The sequence below is a fragment of the Ruditapes philippinarum genome, unplaced genomic scaffold (assembly GCF_026571515.1).
Source record: "Ruditapes philippinarum isolate M1 unplaced genomic scaffold, ASM2657151v2 ctg1685_1_1_1_1, whole genome shotgun sequence".
In the NCBI taxonomy this organism is placed as follows: Eukaryota; Metazoa; Mollusca; class Bivalvia; order Venerida; family Veneridae; genus Ruditapes; species Ruditapes philippinarum.
This window is the reverse complement of record NW_026860356.1, coordinates 240,288-260,359: the sequence shown is the minus strand read 5'-3', so window position 1 is coordinate 260,359 and position 20,072 is coordinate 240,288. Positions and strand designations below refer to the sequence as shown.

Sequence of the window (20,072 nt, the reverse complement as noted above, 5' to 3'; positions counted from 1 at the left end):
ATGTATTTGAAATGAAATATTGCCTGGAATATGATTCAAGCGTCGTAACTTTTTATGCCAATATTATAAAATGACTCGTCTATTTGATAACATGCTGCAATTTCATTGGTTCATCTGATATGAAAGCGTGGGGCTAATTGACATTTATATTTAACTTCCGGATGCACGTTAAACCCCAAATCTATTTTTAGACCAACGCACTCTGTCACTGTCGACTGCTTTGCGTTATCTGCTGTGGTAACTTGGTAAGCGACGCTTTTTCTTTTTATTTACCCACGCAGGTAATGACCCCGAAACGATCGGGCTTTTCACGGTTAATAAAAACAGGGAAAATAATATTTCCCTATCAACGCCATACGAAAGCATCAAAACATTATCATGGTAATTTTTATTATTTTCCTTAAATCTGATTACTCATGTGTTATTTTGCGAAAATTTTGTCAATAGATCAGACGTGTATAGACATGCAAGTTTTGGGATCCTGCAGATATTACGTTCTATTTATTTATATTTTATCTATGTCTATATATATTACTGACGGAAATGCGGTGAAAGGATATTTCGGCTGTTTAATAGCAAACAATGTAAGTTATAGTATATACTTATAAAATATTATTCAAAATACATGTTTTTTTGTCTTGTTTTTTGTTGTTGCAAATTTCATTTTCATTTGAATCTCATTTGTTATTTCATTTTCAGGGAGTTGCATTCAATGGAACAGTTCTAACTGAAGGTTAGTTTTTATTAATTAAATTTTAACTCGCATATATACTGAAAACTATTTTAAAAACATTTTTTTACAAATTCAAACCCGAGAAATAACACTTTGAAAAAAAAATACAATCTTAGCAAAATAGTGTTTATAGTGTTTATAGTATATATTTTATTTTTTATATTCTGTAATAAGTTTCTTTACTTATGTAATACAAATGCATTTTAAAGAAAACCTATTCTCCTATTTTCATATTTTCATTTAAAAACTGTGTTGCATTATCGTTGAAGAGATAATTTTTTCTTATATTTGCATGACAGAGATATAATTACTTCACATATTATATTTGATAAGCTTGTATGCATTTGTCAAAGACAGCAGATACAAGAGAAGGAAATAAATATTCTAAATTTACAAACTAATAATAATAAACGCACGTGCACAAACTATATATGCAATCATCGTAAAAAGGGATGTTGCACTTAACCGTCATGCACAGACTCTCAATTTTCATGTTATTTTGCTGTTATGAATGCTTCCGGGGGACCCAGCATTTTTCCAGATTTTCAGATTCCTATGTAAATTAATTATTTTGCCGTGTTGGACTTTATTTAAGGATTCTTATTTTCTCTACTTTATTGTACTTCTGTCATGCAAATACAATGTATAAGAACTGAACTATTAATCGCTAAATTATCTTTAGACTATATTATATTCACTCTATACGATATTTTATTTCAAAACAATCATTCATAAAAAAATGATGATAATATTTTTGTGCGTAGAAACTGGAACGCAAGAAAGCAACAAACCTAAAACATGTATACACATGCGCCAATACTGAAACTTACATCAGGTTTTAAGAAAAACAAAATGTATGCCATGTTAAAAAGTGTCTAGAATTGAATTTGTACTGCATTAGTTTTCTTTTTTTTATATGATTAGAGACTGCAAAATTGATACTCCGCGGCGGATTAACAAATCCTACACAAAGAGTGCCTGCGGCCCCAAAACGACTTTATTCTAAAGTGAAAGATGGCAAGTTAGTAATAGCATGGCTAGCCAATCCAAGAGTTCTGTGTAAGTACCATTGGATATTAATTTCAACATATTCTTTAATGCAGTGCTTTTACTTATACAAGATAATTTAAGGCAGAGGGCGTCTGAAATGATGACATCCGACTCGCATTTGTTATATAGAATCTCTCGCCAGCTGTGTTACAGACCTGAATATCTAGCTGGAGGGTACGGTATACGGCGGTAACTAGGCTCTGTCGAGTTACCGCTAAACTGTAACCCGAGAGATAGATATTCCGGTCTGTTACGAGAGACGATGTTTGATTCATTTTCTTGCATATAACATATCTTATTTCGGAAAGAAATTATGAAAACTAAAATTTCATTTAGTACTTTTTCTTATAGAAGCGTATCAATTTACAACTGCATTCATAACGGCCAAATGATGCCATTCTATAAACGCAATTCATTAATAAAAGGCACCGGGAATGACGTCATTTGAAGCACGAGTCTTACACGCGGTGTGAGACAGATTTTTCTAGCACATGTTTAAACGGTAAATATACAAGACTATAATAATCTTTCACTGGCTGCCGGTACAGACCGAATTATCTAACTCGACGGTAACTGTTTACGGTGGTAACGAGGCTCTGCCTAGTTTCCGCTATTTAAACAGCCACCCGAGCGCTAGATATTTCCGTCTAAACTGACAGCCGGTGTTTGATTCTTGTTCTTGCATATTACATATCAATTATTTTCTGATCAAAAATTACGAAAACTGATATTCTCATTACTCACTTTTTCTTAATTTACAACTTTATTCATAACGGTAAAATGACGTCATCCCAAGAACACAATTCATTCATAAAAGGGGCGCGGTAATCTCGCCATTTAAAGCACGCGACTTGTCTTGCATGGGGGTGTAAGACAGATTTTACTAGCTCCGGTGTATACGGTATATTATAAGAATCTTACACTGGCTGAACAGAAATTACGAAAACTGATATTCTCATTAGGCACTCTTTCTTATAGTAGCGTATGAACCTCACAAACTTCATTCATAACGGTAAAATGACGTGATCCTTACAACGCAATTAATTCATAAAAGGCGCGCAGCAATGACGTCAATTAAAGCACGCGACTTGTCTTACTTGGGGGTGTAAGACAGGGTTTTCTAGCACCGCCGAAACGGTAGATAATCCTGTCTGATATGCAAGAAAATCATGTTTTGTATGCAAGTCTTAGTGCTTCGAAAATGCTTAACAGTTGCCCCACCTACTTCATCTCATTTTGGTTTATCTTTCTTTACTTTTGGAAACATTGATCTTAATAGGCATAGATCTACCTTTAGTTCTATTATGTAGGAAGCTATATAAGCTTATAGACACACTCTCGATTCCGTGCCTGGCACGAATCAGTACTGAGCAATGTGCGGTAGTTAAAGCGGTGTAATTTGGTGTTATATATTATTCATTAATGGTATCTATAAAACTTATAGAAAGCATGTAATTCGAAAACATTGTGGAGTGATATATTCTCATTTAAATCTTTATTTTGTAATACATTAAAAAAGATTGTATTCACGACATTCATGCAAATTGTAAATAAACACTCTTCTAAGTTGTTATTGATTCGTTAGAGATTTGCCGAAACAAAATGATTTCTTGTTTTTTTTTTAAAAACGTAACAAATAAAACAATCATGTTTCATTTCAATGTTATCTCCTTTCTATGTTTTAGATGGTTTGGAATACCTTGAACATATCATGATGAAAGTGGTGCACTATTATTCATCTCCTAAAACATATAGACATACTGAATATATCCTTTTCAATGTCACAGGAGTTACATCTACGGTAAGGCAATTCAATGTTAGATAAAATTCTGATTTTGATCTACAACTACGCATCTATAGAGCCATATTCTCGGCTAAACACAATTATTTAGGCTCGTTTATGAAATGAGTGTTTTTGCAATTATACAGATACCTCTTTCAAGTCTGCTTTCTGAAATTAAGCATTACCGGTGCATTAGAAATGATCAAGGTCGTGAATCGAACCACCCAGATTCATTCACCGCAGTAGATCAACACTACACGATAAAGTTGGTGGATGATCTTATCCTGTTAGGCTATTCAAACATTTTAAAATATGAAAACAAAGATACAACATCATCAGCAACAAGAATAAAAGTCAGCTATAAAGTATCCAACCACACTGATTGGAAGTGCGTGACGAATTGTTTATGATATTAACTGATAATTCTATCATTATGATGGCTAACTCGAAAATAATATTTGAGATTTACTGTTTCGTAAATTTCTGTGATTTATGTATGACAAAACATATGTTCTTCTTATAATATGTTTATTGAACTTTATTCATCAAACTGAACATTTCATTTCCCTATTACAGACTAAGTTCGAATATAATTGTACCGAAATAAGACCCGGGACGTTTGAAATATACTCCACACTCTGGTTCCTTGGAAATCTTGTACATTCAAATGATAGTCACCTAACATCAGCAGCTGTTGATGATTCGAGCAGAAGTGATGTCCTTTTCATTCCGAGACAAAATCTAGTACCGGGTAACTATTAGACAGTTTATTACTACGCTAATCGTATAATAAAATCAGGATCTCAATTCAAGTTTAGTTTTACTTTACTTTCTAAAATAATAATGCGCACGCGCGTGCACCAAAATCAACACAAAAACTTCTGCAATATTTACGTATATATTACTTAATAGGACAAAACACGTTTAACTGGCCAATGGATGGATGTTTGAGCGTAGTTTTAACCAAATGTAATGATGTAAACACTATAGATAATTTACCATTTTGATTGCCTTTTGAAATTCGAATCATAAGAGAGCCTACTTCATTGCTGCCCAATTGTTAAAAACTCCATTTGTGAATGTATTTCTATTCATTAAAAAAGTAGAAAAGAAAAGAAAAAAAGGTTGACTATATCAAAATATTATTTGACAGAATATGCTACTTATGTGAAATTAGTTCTATAATTATTATCATTATGCAATTTTCTTGTATTTCCTTTTTTAGATTTAATAGAAACCAAAGCAGTCACAGAAAGTTGTATTTGCAAATCTACTATATCAATTAAAGTTTTTGCAAGCGGAGCTAATGTAACGGCGATAATACAAGCATGGGGCTTACCTGTCGATACACCGGTAGAGATCCAGTTGATTCAAAATGCTGAAATAAAGATAATACTAAAAAGTGTAAACATATCAGGGCGAGACATACAGGTATGTAAATTGATGAAGCAATATGAATGTTCATGTTTAAATGTTGAAATTTGCTCAAGATGGGTCTAAATAAAAACTTGCATTTACCACAACCAAACAAACTCAATTAAACCCAACCGGAAAGATTGAAATTTTGCCTTGCTTGGAATTCTTTTAATGTTTATCTATTCTTAAGACACAACAACGCTTAAAGACATCATCAGATGCCTCTCCTGTTTTATTAAAGTCACAAGCAGGTACCCAAATAGATCGTTGACATTCCGTAACTGGAAAACTTATATGATGTATGAATAACATAATCAGTGATTTTAGCAAATCGGCCATTGACGGTCGTGGTAATCTTCAAGAATCATAAAAAAATTTTTAACCAAAAAATATTATTCTGTAGAAATTGTAAATGCCCAAGTATTATATTTCCTTTTTCCAGTTAATTTACTAAACAATCCTTATTGAAAACAATAATTTGTTCAATATCATTGCCTCAAAATTGAAACATACTTTTCCAAAACTCAAAACTGTCGAAAGTAAGTTTTGAAAATATACTGGTAGCTAAAACGTTTATAGTGGACATTATATAGATGAAAGACGTATCGGAGTCTAATTTCATAACATTATTTTATCTTGACAATGTATTATAAAAGAGCCTCAGCTGACTTAATATTTTTCTTCTATGAGCTCAATGTACTAATTCTATTTAATTTCTTTTAGAAACCGTACATAAAGACATTCAATTCTGAGAGAGGAGAAAGTTATTTTGTGAGGGTAAGTCTGTGTCTTTATTCTGATATCTTACAATTGCATTATTTTCTACGCTCCTGTTTGTGTCAAACAGACAAGGAAGGAGTCTGGCAGAGATTGCTGAAGTTAGCCGTTTGTTTCCGGCATAGTTTAAACTAAAACAGACTGGGCATTCTTGAATCTCAATCTAAATTTAATTAACTATAATTTCTATATGAATGAATATAAAAACATATATATATATATATATATAAATCTTTACTACAGAACAAAAGTTGTGATCCACATCTGGGAAAGTTTCTAAATTCAAAATTTCACCATTTTCAATTCATGTCTTATTGTTTAATTCTGCTTAAATTGGTGCTAGGAAGCCTAGATGGTAACTTGCACTTTCTAGTACCGTTCATGAACAGGCTTAATCAAACCGAACGTGCAACATTTTTTGCAATTTTGTCGTTTTGGGTGTTCTTTTCAGGATTCCGTTTTATTTCTTTAGGCAAATATTTTACAGACACAATTATTGTAACAAATGATTCTATAATGCTGTGTTCTCTAAATATTTTGAACATTTCGTTATTTTTAGATGCATTTAGAATATCTGTCATTCTATATTTGAGATAAGACTTTCTTCTCAAATGCATTTATAGGTGTTTTCATGCTTTGATCTTAAATATTACGAGCCTTTCGATGCAAATATTACGAACCTTTTGAAACATTTTGATGTCTTTTTTTAATTATGCATCATAAAGACCTCTATCTTTTACTTTTGGTATCGTCCGATACTTTATAACTTCTTATCTTGTTTGCAATGCTTTGATTTACGAATGAAACATTTATATTTTTGTAGGTATTACGTCATTGTCCGCGGAAATATAAAGGTATATTAACATGTGGCAAAGACGAGGCAGATGTGATGAAATCAGATAATGTCTCAATAAAAAAAGGTAAAAACAGGAAAAGAAGGAAGAAAAGAAGCATGTGCTCTTGAATATGAACATTTAACATTTCACTCTTAAGAAGTTTACCTCTAAAAATTGATTAAGTGCAATTCATTACTGGAAACAGTTTACTTTAGATTCTTGTACACATGACATAATATAATAAATATTTTCACATAAAAAATCGTTTGTTATTCATTTTAGTTAACATACCCATTTATAACCACTGTACAGCTTAAAATACTTCTCAATAGTCTGAAAGACTTATGCTGTAACTAAAAGTTTTAACAATTTTGGTCTAGCATAACTCATTCAATCATTCATCATCCTCATCATGCATATTGTAGGATCATATTATTCTACCTGGAAGTCATCAACAGTGGAAACGTTCGAAGGCATAGATAGCCAACTAGTACTACAAATAGCTGCCATAACATTTACGCTTGGTTTCTCTATAACTTTGTATTTGGCTCTAATGATAAAATTGCTAACAGGTAAATATTCTTATTTGTAGGCATAAATATGTCACTGAAACAAATAATTAATCGTGCTGTTGTGTTACTTACGAACTTACGATACTTTCTTAACGTTCATTTTGCTCATCCATGTATTAAACATATATTATAGGTAAAATACAACAATATATGCAAAAATTGTCATACTAATTTATGGTATTTGTTTCCTGGGAAAGTTTACACTTTGTGCTTTTTTCATTAAAGTTACATTTACACACTTTAAAGTATGTTATTACAGTTTTTGTCATAACATTTCAATGATTTAACAAATGCATTTCATTTCAGGCAAATATTGTCCCAAGAGAAAGTCATCAAATGCACTCAAGCGATCAACTTATGTTAGACTAAACAGCAAAGGTATCATCTTGTATTATACACAAAATCATGTATATAAGTCAATAATTAAATCGATATCTTCGTGTTCTACCCACCTCCTTGTGTTTTTGTCCTTTTTGTTCCGGTGATACTTTAGTGGCTGGGTAATGCCAGAGACCATGTTCTGTGAACGTTTGTCTATTCTTGCTCAATTTTCAGGTCATGTTAAATGGCATTCCATATCTATTGTAGTGCTGTCAGCGGAAGATTTATTTCAGCTGATTCCCAAACTCTTTCGTGTCAGTTCTGTTAGCTGACACCTTTAACCACAACACTGCCATTATTCATATTATTTTTAAACAAACAAGAAATCAAAGAAAAAAATTGTTTCATATGAATACAGACTTAATTTGACAGACATAGATGCAGAAATGAGAAGTACATCAATATGCTCCCAAGTCAGTCTGTATATTTAATTTAGATTAAATGATTTGTTTTACCATTAAACAAACAACACAGATACGAGTTGACACAACAATGTTATATATGTCATGTATTAAAAACATACATATAAGCTTGTTATATGCTGAGTATAGATATATCAAGATAAGAAATGCTTTTATTTCCAGGAGCAATTTCTACGAAACTTACTTCATCTAAGCGGGTCGCTATAATTTTTACAAAAGATTCACCAAAGCACGAAGAAAATGTTGCAAGAATCAACGATGAATTGACACAAAGAGGCATTAATTCTGTTATGTTTGACGAAACTTCTTCTCCGGAAATTATGGCAAACTGGGGACAAGCGGCAGAAAACGTTGTGACCGACTTTGAAGTGGTAATGTTTATCATTTCGCCACTTCTATACAGAATATGCAAAAAGGAAGGTATTTTGTCAACAACATTTGAAGAGAGAAATGAGGAAACAAATGAATCGGGCGCATACACCCCAATACTGACTCGTTTTCCAGCCGCGGTTTTAAGCACTTTGAAAGCTAGAAAGACGTGGGCTGACACAAACAAAACAATCTGTGTTTCATTATGCGTCGCGGAAACTAAAGAAGAATATAAACGACTTTCGTTGAAAATGCGACAAGAGCATCCGCTTGTTTTTAAAGATAAAATATATTTCCATAATTTAAGAAACGACAATAGTAAGAGTAACAGGAAACTTATACACAAAATAATACGGGCATTAAAACATTAAAAGGTGTAAATAATTTCCTCTTATAAATGTATTCAATTTAACGACTTATCCAAATTTTGAGGTAAATTTAGGGAAATTAATACCTGTTACGTGAAGGCAAATATTGGTGACAAAAAGTCGAACTTCTAGTTATAACATTATAAAAGATGCATATGTTAGGTCAAGGAATTCTCATGTACAGAACACATGCGCTGAACGAAGGCATATAGTTTTGAATAACCTCATGGCAACGATAATGCTAAGTTTACAACCGTCTTCACTGATTAAAATGAGGAAGAAAAGGGCAGTAGGTTACTAGGGTCTTGCTTGCCGTTGATAGAGGCAAATTATGCTCACGTGTATAGTATATAAACTAAAAGACATGCTTTATGTTATTCTAAAGAAATGGTGAGTGACGAAAGGGTAACCATGTCTGAATAAAAATCCCGGAAACGAAAATTTCAGTTCCTGATATCGCATCCGACGTAAAACTTAAAGTATTTCGGACTTTGAAACAGAATTAACGATGAACTTTGCTGAAGCGTTACACATAGGAAACTAAACAAACTATTATCAAATAGTACGAAATGCTTACGTATCTTATTTATTTATGTTTGTTTATTTATTATATATAGGTAACCATTTATATGTACGTTTTAAACGTATTTGATCAATAAATTGTTTGAATATTATTTTCAGATGTGTTTCTTGTTTTAACTGCATTGACTTCACGAAAATCATCGATTGAAAAGTCTAAAACAATGTAATGGGTCACATCTATGACAAATTTTAGCGAATGTGGGGTTTTCCATCTTATCATGAAGTACAAACAAACTTTTATTGCTACAACTTCATTGAACGCCGCTTATCCTTGTTGATCTTGCTTATCATATTTTGTAAATATATCGATAACAAACGCACCGCGTTGGAATTAATCGCGAACAGTACTGATCGAACCATGAAGCTTTAACGGTGAAGTTATACACCGGGAAAAACCCACATTTACAGGGTTTCAGATGTCATCTGTTTGATTAAGGAGCTTTAGAAGTTGTAAAACATCGATATGTTATATCTTCCCTGTTAAATATTTAAGTTACCAGTGTAACTGAAAACTAAATTAGTTTGCAAAGCGATACTGATATATCTTTTTAAATCTTTTTAATCACTCGAACGCGGAAGTTTATATTTTAGATTAATTCGAAGTCATGTTGAATGCAAAAACAAGAAAACAAGTTGGCATAAAGCAGCGCTGAGTAACTGAATTTACTTGTAGTTTTTTTTAACCTGAACACTTAACTAACCACAATTATTAATCTGTTTACCCAGGTGTCTTGTTTACTAGTCATATTTTATCTTGCACAATGATATGTTAAGAGAGCAGTTTTTCATTTACGTTATCAGCAGTTTCTGTTACAAATCACGCACCTTCGGAATTATTACCCTTTAGCCATTATTAACCTGGCAGCAACTGAATTACCAATGCGACCAGTGCTCACATAGATTGGTCTGTCTCATGCTATTCTATCGGTTCATTGTTTGAAATGTTCTCTGCAAAGGATGAATGATTTTGTTCAGATTGAATCATAGACAAGTTAATTTTAGACATTTTTTCTTGGTAAGGGTACACTCAAACATGTTTGTAGATATCTTTATTTTAATAAAAACAAATGCATCCTCTCAGGCTTTTAGTTCGGTGCCTTCTGTGGGTCCTACTGGTGTGACTTGTGTCATGAGCTGCGTTCTGTTAACGCCGCCTTGCCTTGTTGATCTTTATTCTCATTTTTCTGATTGACTGTAAACTGTATCAGGGTCTTTCAAATGTGTTTCTATTTCAAAGACTCTGCTGAATTAAAAAGCTATTAAGCACTTTACTTTTTTATCTGTAAACAACTATCAAATTTTAATATTTTATACTTGGTCTTTCATTCCTATATAAATAATAATTATACGAAACACTTTAAATATTATGTTTGTAATTTTAAATTAAATACAGAAAAGATAAATTGTTTTAGTGATATGTAATGCAACATGCAATATGTACATTTAACACAAAAAAAATAAATGTATCGACACCCACCCCATTGGCCTTACAGTAACTTTAGTTAAATAAGAGCATAAATTAAGAACGCGTGCGTGATTTTGTAACAAATTAAACAGAAAAGATAAATTATCAAATGCTTTGGCTTTTATGATAAGATAAATCAGCACATTTATATATTATGGGTTTGTCTTTTCTAAATACAGTGTCAAGGGATAATTGAAACCATTTTCACAAAATAATACACATACACACGCGCACGCACGTACGCACGCATTAACACACAAAACTCTGATGAGATAAATGTGACGAAGTAATGCAATCTTTGTATCAATGAACGGACCGGCTTGAGGTAGATTGCGAGGAGAACATAAACCGTACGGGAAAACAACTATTTGTAAATTGCGATTATCTCCCATCGAATGCGCCTTGCAGAACAACAAAAAATAAAGATGTGCAGTAAAACAACAAACTTTTTGTCAAAGCGCTCGAATTAATCGTATCCCAGTATGGACGCGATAGATGATGTTATCAATACTAAATCACATGTTGGCCTGGATGGACTAGTTCTTTACAGTTACCATATACTTAGTGACTAACATCTTTTATCTAGAATGACGCTTACAAAAGCTGTTTGTATCATACGTCTTCTTATTTGTTTCTCTAATAATTAGTAAGGTTAATCTGTGATATCAATAATCATAACATGCGCACAGTAATATTTTTTTTTTGCGAGATTTTCAGAAAAGCGAAATGGCCATCTTTGTAGGACAACAACAGAAAGTGTGAAGACAATTTTAATAATTGCCATAAAACGCTATATACAATTCTCAATGTAAATATGAATATAGAAATCGACTCCATTTTAAATTAATATACTATTGTTTTATTAATTCTCATTTTTTTTAAAAAGAAAATATCTGCTGAATTGTCTGATGAACAAAAACATTGCACTTGAAAACTAGAATAAGAGTATGGTCATCAATTAACCGCCCGTTTTCCGTCATAAGTATACGTTATAAGAAAATTTATAAACTTAAAATGTCATTTTAACATGAAGATTGTATACAGCCAAAACTGTCTTAAGTAGCCAACCAAGGATGGAGTCATTTTGCCTGCTTAAGACAGGTGGCTGTTAAATTGAGGATCAAGTTTTTATCCAAATATTTTATTTATTTCTTTATAAAATAAATCTAATTTAATTATTAATAAGGCAATCTGAAAGTAGCACAGATAAAAAACTGCACTCACGATTAATGTCAATAATTTACAATAATTATCCCATAAAAATATTTATCTTCTTGAACAACGATTTAACATGCGATATCTTTTCTTTACAAAAAATTATGACATTTTTAACTTTTGATCAAGAGATTAATGTATGCAAGTCATCTAAGTTTCGGCACTTCCTTTGATGTTTCAGATTAAACAACAGGGACTACATGTTTGTTAACATCAAAGATTCTTTTGAAGAGCCGGCTAGTCACCTCCCAGAGGTCATCTCGTGTGTGAATTTAATGGGTATACTTTAACAATGACATCATTATATTTATGCAATTTTATTTTCACAAATGTAAGCGAGTGTTTTATGTATTTATGACTGAGGAATTTAGACAATCGGTGATGTAATTCAGGACCGTGTACGCACGAAATTTATCTAAATCTAGATAAACTGATAAAAAGAAAACAGTCGATCGAAAAATAAAAAAACTAGCTTAACTAAAAAAACAAAAAAAAAACGGACTGCAATTGCGTGCACACGTTACAATCGTTTGTAATTACGATGACACGGATGCCATTCTAACATTTTGTATACAATGCAATATGTTTAATAAAGAACAGCTTTCCATATTGTTTGCGGACATGTCCTTAGTGCATTTTACTATTTACATCTACACTCATACTGGGCGTGTTGGTATGAACTTGTGTAAAGGTTCCTGCATTTGACAGGGTATCATGAAAATGCTGTCGGCCTTTATGTCTGTGACAAAATAACGTTTCACGCTAAATAACAAAACAGTAGATTCTACATATTTACAATTTCAACAAAAAACATGCTTGAATAGATATATTTAATTATACGTATGCAATCAGTTTTCTGGTCATGTTAAAACTAAAGATGATAGTAGAAATAAGTAAGTGAGCAAGGCATACTGAGGATATTTCTCTATTGCCAAAGAGTTGACAAAGTTTAGCTACGTCTGCAAAAGAAGGAAAAGGAAGTAACGTACAATCTTTCTCAAATAAATATGGTGATTTGCTGTGTTGAACATTAGTTGAGATCATTTAGATTATTATTCTTTAGGTTAAACTTCAGATCTATTTCTGTTATCCGATAGATATTCATCATCTACTGAATAAACAGTAACAAACTGATTTTGTTTCGCATGCAACTGTTGATTTTCTAAGACAAAATCATTTTAAACAGAAACGCAGAACTAGTGGCTTCAGACATAGTGGTCAACTTAATCGCAACAGAAAACTGCATGCGGAGGCAAGGACTGTAATTTTTTTTTAGAACATGATAAATTACTATTATTTCGGTCATTTTGTCATCTTTGTTGTCGTGCAATATTATAAAATAAAATATTTTAACAGTCTATGATTACAAAGACAAGCCGATCGATACACAGTTACTATTTTTACTATGATTTGTGTATCTGTACTATATGCCAGTTTATTTTACAAATATGAAAAAAAAGACGACGTAAACAAAACCGTCGAATCACAATTTTTAACTTCTTAATTTTTAACATCTTAATGTACTTATGATTTAATTTCAGTTCATAGTAATAAAATGCTATTTTAATAAAGTTTACTTAAACATGTGTAAGCATTACTTTCGAAATTTCAGAACCTATAAACAAGAAATTCTGGTGCACTGAAAATCAGAGTATTTATTACTAACAGTTAAAGGGATGGCATGTAAACTGATTATATTTTTGTAAATGTACTGGGAATTAATGGATTTTTTTTCTAATGGTAGCGTACATGCTTGCAGGATTGTTAAAAACATTTGTTTTGATTTCATTTGTAAAAGGAATGTATATGAACCCCAAGGTGCCAAAATATGTTGTAATTTCAAATATACTGGTGTTATAAATATACGAGATGTAGGAGGAAGAAAACGCAAAAATGAGGGTACTTTTTTGATTCGTACGCAATAAAAAAATTGAACAGATATTGTGTAGTTCTTTTTTCCTATAAGAATTTATTGTAATCAATTTACGATTGAAAATGTGTGTTACTGGTGAAAAATCATTTTACAATTACTTTATCACATCCAATATTTATGTTATATTTTATTCATACGTTTGCGTGTTTCAATACTTTAAAGCTTTAAAGAGAAAAGATTAAAGTGTTTCAATACTAGAATATCAAGATAAAATCAGTAAAAGTTATTAAACTTTACAGCGAAGGATTCCCCGAAGTGTCATATTTACGAAAGAATACAAGTAAAAGCAATAAGTTTGCAGCGTTGAGTCCCTTCCCAACCGGTGGATATTTTGGTCGCACTCTTAAAGTACATTTTTTCCTTGTCAACACATTCCTGTCTCTTTGAAAAACAAACGTGCATGCTGGTTGTTAAAGCGAAAAAAGGGGAATGTTAATCAGTATAAAAGTTTCGCCGACCAACACGTTCAACCTACACGCATTTGTAATTAGAATAATTATAAAAAATGAAATGTTTCAAAAATAGAATATCTTTAAAGACGAAATGATTAAAGTCTCACTATTCACGGCCCGCTAACATTTTCTAGCTTACACAAACAGAAAAGTGGTAATGTAACACCAATGTAACACCAAATTTACAACTGGGGGAGAAGAGAAGGCAATTAGTTGTGTAAAAAGCAATGAAAAAATCATGTTATAGAAATTTGCATTTGTGGGCAGGATACAAAATTGAAAAGTACTGTTTTGTAATGTTAATAAATTGATTTTGTTTATTATGTAATTTGGATATCACTGAACTTCATACATATATCTAACCCAGTGGATGGAGTAGCGTGTAGCAGATTGGTTATTTTCTGGGGTTTACATAAACATTTTGACGAAGGGCAATGGCTGTGACACATAAGTAAAAGTACACCAATATGCTCGGCTAACTGATTTGTAAGGAGGTTCATAGCGCATCATGTTACAATGCTCTATTGGCTTTTTGTACAGAAACGCTGGTCATGGTATTATAAAACTTATTCTATATTCTTGCTGTTTTGCATGACATGTTTGTTTTGTTTCTTAATTTAAAGTAAGATGTAAGTGTGTATTATGCTTTCTTATATTTAATATGATTATATTCGTATGGTTTGCCCCTTAAAGTTTTATTTTTGATTACGTACATTTCTAATGTTTTAAATTGAATTGTGTTTTGTTAGCTATAACATCACATTTAATCAGTTCTTTTCAGTCATTTTCAATTGCAAGTTTCTTACTTCTTACTCATTTTCGCAACTTATTTTTTTCCAAAATATTTAAATTCTCGATTTGTCATAAATTTTGATTTAGTACAAAACTCGACACATTACAAAATGCACTAAAAAGGAGAATAATGTTATTAGACTTAGTCTTCATTCTAATTATTTTCTTGAATAAAAAAATGATTGATTTGTATTGTATCTGTATATATTCGGGAAATAAATGTGTTAAATAATAAATAAACTAATGTTTTAAACGATTTGCAAACCTAAGCAATTACATTACTCAATGCAAAATCGTCTGTATTTGAGAACTATCATGCAAAGATAAAATATTGGAAACGTTGCCTTTTAGAGCAGTCAACGAAAAATAAAACCTCAAGATAATATCATAACTTTAGGTCTATCTATACTTTATGATGTACAATGTATTAGAAATGTTGTAACAGTTCAGAAAAGCACATTCACGGTAATGTTTCTCTCGGGATTATTTTTTCATTACTTCGAATTCACTTTTATGTTTCCTCTGATAATGTAAGAAACAAATTAAAAGAATGTTATTATATTTTTTCTTTATCACAGACTGACCCATTTACAAATCTTTTGGTATCAATATAATTAATCGTTTGGCATCAACAATCATCCCCAAGATGATTGAGACGATAAAACAAATAATTTGATAAAACATTGTAAGAAAAAAATACTGCTTACACAACATATGAGAATGAATGTTTATAATGGTTAAATATGCAAGAAAAAAAAGTTTGCGATTCGGACCGGAATATTCGTCCCTTGGGAACCCGCCAGTTGGCGTCAACTCGGCAAGCATCGTTACCGCCAAACGGTCAGGTCACCTCGTGGCAGTTGTTCCAATCCGTTCAGCAACATAATTATGACAGATATTATTATTCAAATACTTTAAATCGGTGCTATTGGGCGAGAGGTGTATAACACTTTCCATTGTATTAAATGCACAGACTAAATGAAACTCTAAAGTGTTCAAAGTTTTCAATATTCTCTTTTCAAATTGTCTTTATGAAATGATAACTCATGTAAGATCTTATATGTCTCACTATTAAAGTTAAGGTATTTTGTCTTTAACTAAATAATAATAAAGTTTCAAATTACTAATAAAGACATTGATTAGAACATTTAAACATTTGAAACTGTAACCTTGACCGATTTCCAAAGAAAGCAATTTACACAGCAATCCGTTCAACTGATAATGAATTAATAATTTATTAGATTAAAAATTCATTTTACGACCACGTCCACATAATATGATAATAGGACTAATAATATTTCATTAAACGGCTAAAATTGATAAGGAAGTGATAATTTGAATTCGTAGAAAAACAGTGTGAACCATTCAAGCCTTTCAAGTAATTTTCAGGCTTCATAACCTCTGACCCCCTTTCAAGATTTCATTTAATTTAGTTCTGCATATTGTTTTCACACGCATGTTTTTATGGAATTTATGGAATGGCACTCGCGTGGAAGATTGAAAGTTCCATTATCACTGCCGTTTAAACACATATGCACATGTTTCTAAATCCAAAATTTTACCAATTCATGTTAAATGTTGACCTCTTTTTACGCAGGTGCTTGTTGGCCTACATTCCAGTACCGTCCATAAATGGCATAAATCAAACCCAACTTGCACCATTTTCAACTTTAGTGACAACTACTTTGAATGTCTTTAAAAACACAAATGCTTATTAAATAAGATAACATTTACGACAGGAAAATGTAAAATAATGTAAGTGGATGATTGGCGGAAAGTTCAGAATTTTGCCCAAAATCATTTTCAAATAAACTTATTTAAATCTTTAAAGTTCCCCTTTTTGTGTGAAAAGCTTTGAGTAATGGAGAATAATCTGTAGTGTTACTGCACTAAATATTGTTGTATTATTGTCTGGTGTACATAAAACATCATGAAAATAGCATCTTCCCACTGATTTGTATTCTTTCACGGATGAAGTCAGAGGGATAAAGCATACTTTATATTTTGAAGATTATAGATAGCAAAATGTCATGACTGTTTATCAGCAATTGTTTCATTCAATAGTGGATTGGTCTACAAATTGAACTAAGTAATTCAGGCGATTTAGCCATTCTTTAGACCACCCTATTAAGATGCATATTTTTGTCATGAATTTAATTACTTAGTTTTCAAGTACATCTAGTTTCATAAGAAAATATAAGGAACACGTACAATTAAAATATTTAATGTTGATCATTTGCTTTTATCTCAAATTATTACATGTCATATGTTTTACTAAAAGGAAACATTTAAGGCCGCCAAAAACACCAAAATACAATACACCAATGATGAAAATATTGCAGATTCATTTTAATTTAGCCATTTTCTGAATAATCAATGCATGATACAACCCTAGTCCATAGCACCAGCTTAAGCAGAACTCGTATATGAACGTATACAACACAATGTAACACATGTTGCAATAAATTGAAGCAGTATGTTATATAAATATAGCGTGAATAAGATAAATTGACCCGAGGAACTATATAAATAAATAAATAAATAAATAAATTAATTAATCTTTAGCTAACAGTTATTGTTCTTAGATAGATATGGTGCATTTAGCAGGGAACGTTCTGAACCGTTATAAAGGAGCAAACTCGACCCCCCTTGAGGAAACTGACACCAAAAGAGCACACGTAAACAATTATCGAAAACGCTTCAAGTCCATATAACGACCAAACAACACCGAAACTTCTGTCCCCTCAGGCGGGGCCTCACAATGTTTCAATAAAAAGCGGAGAAGAAAATATAAATTCAAGGTCACCTGGTCACTAGTCCAGACGGAGAGAATTCGTGACTGAAAATAACATTATAAGTATTCATAACTATTCCAATTGTTTATTCGAAGAATAAAATCGATCGGATTCAAATTTTGATTCTGAAGGCCAAGCAAAGAGCTTGTCTTGTGTATCTTTAAATGTTTGCGGTTGCGCGTGTAAACAATTAAGTCCAGAATTCAACTCATTTATTCAGAAAAACGATATGATTGGTCTCCAAGAAACTAAAACTGATTCACTTGACACTGTTATTTTAGAAAATTATAATCTTTACTTTAAACACAGGAAACAAATAGTTGATAGAGGTAGAAAGTCAGACGGAATTTGCGTTGCATATAAAAAGGATAATGGACCTTATACATGTATTTCTTTTATAGATACTAATTCACAACTTGGTTTGTTGTTTCAAAAAGACTTACCAAAAAGGCGATATTTTGTATGGTGTGGTTTATATGCCATGTGAAAATTCGATTCTTGCACCTGACGACCCGTTTTTAGAAATTAAAACAGAATTGGAAACTTTTACAAGTAAATATAAACACATCTGTATTTTCGGTGATTGGAATGCTAGACTAAAACAATTAAATACAAGAAATCACCGAACCAGACGTTGACATATTTCGAGAAAATGATATGAAAGACTTATATAATGAACTAGAACAAGAAACAAATATATTTATTAGATCAAATGTGCATAAATTAAGAAACAGTGAAGACAACCCTGTTAACAATTATGGCAAAAAACTTAATATTGATTTTTTAAATTGCAATAGTATGTATATACTTAATGGAAGAACAAATGGCGACCTGTGTGGCCGCGTAACATGCAAAAATGTTACATGTAGTACCATAGTTTTATTTATTTGAACTAGTAGCATGTTTCACTTTATTTCTAAACTGATTGTATAAGATTATTGTTCCATGTGTTCTGACGCTCACTGTCCTGTTGAAGTTGTTTTTGATCATGGTGATACATTTGTAAAGACTCTACCAACTGTAATCAGAGATCTAAAGTGTGGGATCAAAATTATAGTATTCAAACGTTTGTTGATAACTTTGATACAGATAATGTAAATAGAAAATATGATGAATAAATCATGACTAAAAATTGTTCTAAAGACATTGTTAAGAAGTTAGTAACAGATATTTGCTCTGTATTAAGCAAGATTATCGAAAAAGCTTTATTAAAATCATTCAGTAATAAACGGAATATAAATCTTTTACCGCCTTGGGTAAACACTGAATGTAAAGCAGCTAGGTGAAATTGTCATCGAGCCAAATATTTGTACATATTACGTAAAAATGATGTTTATTAACAAACTTTAAAAACTAATATAGCAAATCATATATCGAAAAACAATTGTAGGAAAGTTATAATTAATTTAAAACAACAAATGTAAAAAAAACTTAAAAGTCTGAGAAAGTCAAGTCCTAGAGAGTACTGGAAGATCCTTAATTGTGGTAAGAAAAACGTTATTAATTCTGAATAATATTTTGATAAATATCAAAAAGTTGTGGTAATGACAACTATACACCCCTGACAACGATATCTCTGATAAATAATGACATGTTAAATAAAGAATTTTTTTGCACGAGATTGAGTTCGCAGTAATATTACTTAAGAACAATTAAGCATGCGGTTTAGATAATGTTTTAAATAAACAAATTAGCCACTCCTTCCCAGCAATGATACATATTTATTTCATCTATAGTGTAATACCTGATTCTTGGTATTATAAATCCTATATATAAAAATAAGGGTGATGCTAGTGAGCCTAGTAACAATCGACCGATCACAATGCTGAGTTGTTTCGGAAAACTATTTACCTTTTAAATATACGATAACAAGATTTTGCTGATAAACATGATCTAATAAAGCAATATGAAGCTGGTTATTGAAAAGGGTTTTCAACTGTTGATAACATGTTTGTTTTAAAAATGTTAATTGATCTACTTCATTATGCTAAAAAAAAGTTTGTGCTTTTATAGACATAAAAAGTATACCATTAGTAGGTCAATACTGTGGATAAAGCTTAATTAGAGTAATATAAGTGGTAAATTTTTGGATGTTGTCAAAAACATTTAGAATATTGCGAAAACTTGCGTA

The 20,072-nt window shown here is 31.5% G+C and overlaps 1 protein-coding gene across 3 annotated transcripts; it reads left to right on the top strand.

Moving 5' to 3' along the window:
• Positions 1–140: 140 nt before the first annotated feature.
• On the top strand, positions 141–9,381 carry LOC132759780 (uncharacterized). Of its 3 annotated transcripts, none has more exons than XM_060751629.1 (11): positions 141–245; positions 700–733; positions 1,658–1,792; positions 3,469–3,584; positions 4,143–4,317; positions 4,792–4,997; positions 5,706–5,759; positions 6,583–6,679; positions 7,021–7,167; positions 7,474–7,545; positions 8,133–9,381. In XM_060751629.1, exons 4-11 carry the CDS (start codon positions 3,495–3,497, stop codon positions 8,708–8,710), a joined length of 1,419 nt encoding a protein of 472 aa, XP_060607612.1. In that variant the 5' UTR covers positions 141–245; positions 700–733; positions 1,658–1,792; positions 3,469–3,494; the 3' UTR covers positions 8,711–9,381. The 3 variants fall into 3 exon arrangements, with proteins under 3 accessions (XP_060607612.1, XP_060607611.1, XP_060607610.1); XM_060751628.1 differs by lacking the exon at positions 141–245 and adding an exon at positions 267–381; XM_060751627.1 differs by lacking the exon at positions 141–245 and adding an exon at positions 418–584.
• The last annotated feature ends 10,691 nt before the right edge of the window (positions 9,382–20,072 follow it).

Coding starts and splice junctions, on each gene's coding strand:
- LOC132759780 (XM_060751627.1), top strand. CDS start 465: ATGCAAGTTTTGGGATCCTGCAGATATTACGTTCTATTTATTTATATT. Junction 1,793..3,468: donor AGCCAATCCAAGAGTTCTGT/GTAAGTACCATT, acceptor TCTATGTTTTAG/ATGGTTTGGAATACCTTGAA. Junction 7,168..7,473: donor AATGATAAAATTGCTAACAG/GTAAATATTCTT, acceptor ATTTCATTTCAG/GCAAATATTGTCCCAAGAGA.